This window comes from Echinops telfairi, unplaced genomic scaffold (genome assembly GCF_000313985.2).
Source record: "Echinops telfairi isolate 266 unplaced genomic scaffold, ASM31398v2 ScPeMD7_7469;HRSCAF=8507_1, whole genome shotgun sequence".
Lineage (NCBI taxonomy): Eukaryota > Metazoa > Chordata > Mammalia > Afrosoricida > Tenrecidae > Echinops > Echinops telfairi.
This window is the reverse complement of record NW_022111373.1, coordinates 52,069,617-52,076,955: the sequence shown is the minus strand read 5'-3', so window position 1 is coordinate 52,076,955 and position 7,339 is coordinate 52,069,617. Positions and strand designations below refer to the sequence as shown.

Genomic DNA, 7,339 nt, shown 5'->3' with positions numbered 1-7,339 from the left:
CCTGATCTAGGAGACAGCTTTGACACCAGCCGAGCGGCAGTGGAGCAGCAGCAGCAGAGCCAGAGCATGAGACGGAGCCGTGGACCTCCCGTCCACCGAGCAAGTAAAGCTGAGTGCTTTGGAGCAGAAGGCTGACCTGTGAAGATGGCCCCGGGGCCTGTGGGCACTTAATTTCCTGACTTACATTGCTGGAGCCCAGTGCCTTCGGGCTGAGGCTTAGAGTGGAGTGGTGCTCCCTTTGGGCATTTATTAGCAACTCTAGAAGAGCTCTCCACCATTCCTTGAGCATGGCAGATGCCAGGTCAAGAGGCTGAGGGCCAGAGAGAGGCCTGCCTGTGGGCACAGCGCAGATAAAATGGTCCTGATTTACCACTGTATCCAGAGTATTTCTCACCCGTTAACTTCCCTAACGAACCCCATAATCACGAGCTCTGTTTATGAGTTCTGTGTGGCCACTGCAATGCATCATCAAATGCAGGCCCAGAAGCAGAGTGCTGTGTGAGGGACCACTGGAGTCAGGGTAGAGGAAAAGGAACGGCAGATGAGGGTAATCATATACATCACAGGGTTCCAACGTGTAAGTGGAAAAATGGAATTAAATTATAATACAATTTGCCAATGAACTTTCTGAAGTCCTTTGTGCATTATTCTTTTTGCCGAATAACTTGAACTTTATTATCTAGATACTTGAGCATGCAGTCTCTACCCACAAAAGCAGAATGACATCTAAGACGTTGAGCAATTCCATCATATTGCTTACAACTTGGAACCCACGAGCTGGCAGTGGGTTTGGGTGGTTGAGAATGCCATTTAGTGCCAAGGCCATGTTCACATCTCCCTTCTCGTCCTCATGTTGACTTGAATCGATTTTTTGAAAACTTGAAACAATATCCAATTATCATTTACATATCATATTGAGACATATCTTTTTAGTTTTGGTTTTATTCTAAAACAATATCCCCTTATATGTTTTTAAAAGACCAATCCAGTTGTCTTGTATGCTATCTCACCTTCTGGATTTTTCTGATTTTTTCCCCATTGTATTTTTTAATTATCCTTCTATTTCCAACCAAATTTCTTTATAGGAGTAGCTCTCAGATATTTCAATCTGTTAATGTGCAGAATGATTTCTCCAAATGCACATCTTTTAAGAGCTCCTGCCACTTCACAATAACCTTTTCATTGAGAATTGATCCCCACCCCCAGTACACACACACACACACACACACACACACACACACACACACACACAGCGGGGCGGGGCGCGCGCGCGCGCGAGAGAGAGAGACCTCTAGTGTTCAGCTATGGACATTGCGACCCCACCTTCCTACAGCCCATCAGAACTAACTCTGATGCACAGGGCAGATAAGACAAGCGGTAACAGAAATGCGGACAAAATTAAGGGCCGGGAAGACTGGGGAATTCAGGGTAAAACACTCAGATGTTGGTGAGTGCAACAATGATGTCGTTATTCTAGCTGTGGCTATTGGTAATGCTGACACTTTGAAGGAACAGGCATAAGTATTGTGTTGAGCAGGCACAATCAAAATGACACCTGCTACAGTGGAGCTGGGCTGGACAGTGACACAGATAGTACAGATCTTGCTTTGAGGGTCTTCTGATGGAAGGTTAGCTCCTGTTGGGATCGTTGAATTAAAGGGAAAGTTGTTTGAATGGGACATGCATTGGATAGACCCGAGGGGGGAAGAACTTAGGGTAGAAATCAAGAAGAAAGAAAATTAAGGCACTCAGGTTTGGCAAACCAATCAGGTGGAAGAGATGGAAAGAAACCAATTTAAGTAGCAAGGTAAACTGCAAGAAACTCAGCTGAGCTTTCCCTTTCTGGGATCACTGTACAGTAAAGGGAACTGAAACACTGAGCACTCAGACATGCAAGGCCTGGAGAAAGGGAATGAATGTCTTGAAGAGCAAGTGACAGAGGCCTCTCCCTCCTCCAGACCAAGGACACCAGATGCAGCAGCATCAACAGCAGCCGCCAAGGGCACTTTCCAAATGATCCTGCACATGGTGCCACCATGAGACATCATGGGGAATCAACCCTAAATAAGGAATGGATTATAGAAAGATATCCTCAAAATCCTACGCAAATAAAATTCTGCCAAAGACAATTCAAAAATGGTTACAGAGGTAATTGACAGTAAACTGCAAGAAATGCAGTTGGATTCAAAAGATTATGTGGAGTGAGGGATGTTTCTGCTGATGTCCAATAAATCTTGGCTGAGCACAGAGACTACTAAAAAGATGTCTACTTGTAGTTTTTGATTATGCAAAGGCATGGAGCTGCGTGGAGCATAACTAACTCTGTATAACATTTCAAAGAATGAGAATTTCAGAACACTTCATTGCGCTCCGGCAGAACTTGCACACAGAGCAGAAGGCAATCATTTGAATAAAACAAGGAAATACTGCATGATTAAAAGCAGCAAAGGTGTACATTGTTTCCTTTCACCGTACCTACATATTCGTTGTATATGCTAAGCAAATAATCCCAGAAGCTGGACTATATGAAGAAGAATGTATTATCAAGATCGGAAGAAAGGGTTCATGAACAGCTTGAGATAGGTAGATGACACGATCTTGCTTACCAAAAATTCAAGAGACTTAAAGCACTTACTGATGAAGATTATAGACTACAGCTTTCAGTATGGATTACAACCATCTCTTCACAACCTAAATCAGTGGTTCTCAACCTTCCTAATGCTGGGACGCTTTAACACAGTGTGTGTTGTGGTGTCCCCCCAACCATAAAATTATTTTCATTGCTACTTCATCACTGCAATTTTGCTACTGATATGAATCGGTGAGCCGTGTGAAAGGGTCGTTCAACCCCTGAAGGGGTCGCGACTCACAGGTTGAGAACCGCTGCCCTAAATCCTCACAGCTAGGCCATTAGACAACAACATGATTTAAAAAAAGGAAGAGACTGAGGTTGTCAAAGATTTCATCTTACTTGAATCTACTATTAATGCTCATGGGATAACATTAGGAAAAATCCAAAGCAAAACTCCAGGCTGTCAGCCAATTTGGACTCATTGTGACTCTATTGAACAGAGCAGTACTGCCTCTTTGGATTTCCAAGGCTGTAAATCTTTATGTGAGCAGAAAGCCTTAACATTTCCCATAGAGTGGCTGGTAGATTTGAACTGCCAACCTGTGGTGAGCAGCCCAACACATAACCCACTATGCCACCAGAGTGCCTGCTCATGAAAGTAGCCACCAAGAAACCAAATAACATAGTGTTGCCTTGGGCCAATCTGCTGCACAAAACCTATTTAAAATGTTAAGACTAGGGTGAAGATCATGAGGAGAGCATCGGGTTCAGCAGCATCCCATTTTGTTGAGAATGGTTTCAACATGAATCAGAGCCAATGCAACAACAGCCAACAACCACAGCCTAGCACATATGGAGTCATGGGTTACTTTTTGAGCTGCTAGCAACAAGGTCAGCAGCTCGAATCCACTAGTTGCTGTTTGGAAGAAAGATGAGGCTTTCTGCTCCTGTAAAGATCTACTGCCTTGGAAACCCAGGAGCAGTTCTACCCTGCTCTAGAGTCACTACGAGGTGGAGTGCAGTATAGCACCCATGAAACATACAACTTTGCTCTAGTTCTTTAATGCTTCCTGCCCTCACCCCACCCCCACTATCATGACCCCAAATCTACCTTACAAATACAGATAAGAGCTCGAAACACAGAGAATCCAGGACAGATAAACCCCTCAGGACCAATAATGAAAGTAGCAATACCACGAGGGTAAGGGAAAGGTGAGGAGGAGGGAGGAAGGGGGAACCAATCACAATCGACATATAACCACCACCACCCTTGGGGGTATGGACAAAGGAAATGTGGGTGAAGAGAGACAGTGGCCAGTGTAAGACATGAAAATATATATATAAATTATCAGGGAGTCATGAGAGAGATGGGGTGGGGGAATGAGGGAAAATGAGCTGATACCAAGGGCTCAAGTAGAAAGAAAATGTTTTGAAAATGATGATGGCAACATACGTACAACTGTGCTTGACAAAATGGATGTATGTATGGATAAGAGCTGTAAGACCCCCCAATAAAACGATTTTTTTTAAAGGAAGAAGAGAAGAAGATATCTTTTCATGAAGATATCTATGAGACGTTACATTACATTTAGCTGTGTTGTGAAGATAAGTAAACAATATTCCAGTGGCTGAACACAATGAAGTTCATTTATTACCTAAGTTGCATGTTTTCCACAGATTGGTGGAAGTTGAGGAGTTGCGGGCACAGGCTCACTCTACATGTCGTTCAAGGACCCAGGCTGCTAGAGGCTCACCATTTGGAATGTTGGTGTGGTGGTTACATAATCTGGGGTCCATTTGAGGATTAGGAGTGAAGGGATGGAGTCTAACCTGTCAGTCATCATATAGCCAATGAGGCCTTTGTGTGGGCATGACTTTCTCCTGAGAGTTCTGGGAAATCTGGTTTTTCCTCCTTGGAGGTGGGAGAGGCTCTCTGCTCACTCCCTGGGAGACATTGTAGCTGACAAGACATGTGGAACTACAATAGTGCCCTGAGCTGGAGACGCCACATGGACCTACCCTGATGCAACCGGACCTCTGAAGTTGGAGAAGCCACGTAGAGATCCCTGCCAGTGCTGGAGATGCTTCCAATGCCACTGGATCCAAAGACTTCTCACCCACTGGCCTGTGATCATCCTGCATTCGGTGTCATTGCATGTGTTTCGTGAGTCTGAAGAGGACTTTATAGATTGGTATCAGACATATGGGCTAATTTTGGGTTTATGGACTGGACTGGGTTGGGATGCTTTCTCAATGTTCAATTCCTCTTGTATATAAGCCTAATTCTTATAGACATATGAGTGTGTCTATGAATTTGTTTCTCTAATTTACCTGGACCAACAGAGTAGGTAATTGTGAAAAGAAGAGCGGCAATTGAAGTGATCTCCTCTCATGTCAGGTAGGAGTGGCACACTTTATGGTTACCCACGTCCATCGGCCAAGGAGCCCTGGTGGCATCGTGGGTTATAAATTGAGCTGCTAACTACAAGGTCAGCAGTTTTAAACCACAAGCTGTTCCACAGGAGAAAGTCCCAGAAACGCACATGGGCAGTTCTACCCTGTCCTGTAGGGTCACTGTGAATTGGAAGCCATTGGATGGAAGTGAGTGAGAACTCATTGGCCCACACTAGTCACATGATACTAATCAACTATAAACGGGGCTAGGAAATGTGGGGTAGCACATAAGATATTTGGTGAACACCACCGTTTCTGCTCCCACACCCGGGTGGCTATGTCAAGTAGCCCTCCGGATGGATTTGGAACGTTTTGTGTAGGAGTCATGAGCAGACAGGTGGCATTTAAAGCCCATCATTCTACCCTGACTTTCTCATTATGAATCTCCGTGGCCTAATAGGGGAAGTGGCATCTCTTTTTCTGACATGAAGGAAATGAAAATCCAGATGCGTGGACACTTTCAAACCCGGCAGTGTAGTGGATTACACATTGGGCGGCCAATTGCAAGCTTCCCCATTGGAAACTACCTGCTCCTCACTGACCCACAGGTGAGGCTGCTCAACTCCCGTGCACAGCTACCCTCTCCGAGTCAGCATCAATGTGATGTAAGTTTGCTTTCTCTCTCTCTCTCTCTTTCTTTTCTAATAGTGAAATGAGCAGCATAGAGGCATCTTCCAACTCACAAGGCAGATTTCGCTTGGGATCAAAGCGATTTTAAAAAAAATTCATTTCATTGGGCTCATATAAATCTTATCACAATCCATACATTAATTGAATCAGGCATGTGTGTGATTGGGCTAAGCTGAGGCAGACCAGGGCCTGCTTCCCCGTATGTCCATACCCTGAAGGTCAGCAGTGGCCCCCTGGAATGAGGAGATCAAGAATTGGCACCAGGGATGCCTGACTCCCTGATAACTGGACACACTGCCTGCCAGAGCCGATAAACTGCATCCTGGCCACAAACCTTACCGCTGATCTCCTAGGCCATAAACCTCACTGCTGGCACCATGGGCCATAAACCTTACCGCAGCAGCTCGGACCTCCCCTTCCCCCGCTTTCCTTTAAAAATCCCAGATCCCGAACAGGACCCCGCGACTCCCCTGGGCTACTTGCTAGCCCATGGGGCTTTGGCCGGGAGCTCCCCTCTAATAAAGCTATGTCTGTTTCTGCTCTCCCTTTGTCCTGTCAGCGATCTTTGTCCATCTCCCTGTGCCTCAGTTTACCTCTCACTCGTCCTGTGCCTCAGTTCCTCTTTACAGTTTGTACATATGTTGCCTTCATTCTTTTCTGGACATTTACTTTCTATTGGGCCCTTGGTATCAGCTCTCCCGCCCCGCCCCCCCCATAACCCTGTTAGATTGTACATTGTTATTTTTTTCATCTCTAACACTGACCACTGTCTCTCTTCCCCCATGTTTTCTGTTGTTCTTCCCCCTGTAGAGGGGTGTAGGGTTATGTGTAGATCATTGTGATCGGTTCCCCCTTTCTCCCTTCCTCTCCCCCCTCCCCCTCGCCTTCTGGTATCACTATTCTCACTCCTGTTCCTGGATTCTGTGTACATGTTCCAGTCTAATCTGAATTGAGAAGCAGCACTGGGGTCGTGGTACTGGGGGGTGAGGAAGCCTCAAGGAACCAGAAGAATATAGTGTGTTTCATCGATGCTTTACTGCACTCAGGTGACTCGTCCCTTCCCTGTGGCCCCTCTGTGGGGAGATTGTTCCACTGGCTACAGATGGGCTTTGGGTCTCTGCTCTACACCCCCTCATTCTCAGCAAAATGTTTTTGTTTGTTATGTGTCTGCTGATGCCTATTACCTGGTCCCTATGACTCCTCATGATCTCACGGCGGTGTGCTTCTTCCAACTGCGGTGTGATTCTTCCACGTGTTGTGATTCTTTGACGTGTTGCTTCACTGATGAATGGCGGCTTGTGTAACTTCAAGCCTTTAAGACCAACCTCTCTGAGACAAAGGCTTTTTCTGGTAAAGCCTTCCTAGAAGGTGCCTGAGGCAGCCGGGCTGGACTCACACAAAGGTGAGAAGGAACATTTGAGACTTTTACCAAGGAAGACATGGAAGGCCAAGATCACAGAGTAGAAGCCAGAGTTGTTGTTTCAGGTGACAGTTAACAAAACCTAGGTCAGGAATGAATATCAGTTCCCGGGTGGTACAAACGGTTACAGTTGCGTGGTTACAATTCCTTGCTCAGCTGAGTGTTAGGAAACACCTCCTTGCAAGGTTTGGCCTTAGCTGGGCGCTATGCACTTAGGGTAGTGAATGGTTCAATACACCCATATAAAAAGGTCTCTAGGGAAC

General features: G+C 45.7%; 1 protein-coding gene across 1 annotated transcript in view; it reads left to right on the top strand.

Moving 5' to 3' along the window:
- Positions 1-6,033: 6,033 nt before the first annotated feature.
- The window catches only part of RFESD (Rieske Fe-S domain containing), a 27,656-nt gene continuing 26,350 nt past the window's right edge, over positions 6,034-7,339 (top strand). The window contains exon 1 of the mRNA XM_013004888.2: positions 6,034-6,184. Coding sequence (XP_012860342.1) covers positions 6,034-6,184 — 151 coding nt within the window. The remainder of the gene's footprint in view (positions 6,185-7,339) is intronic.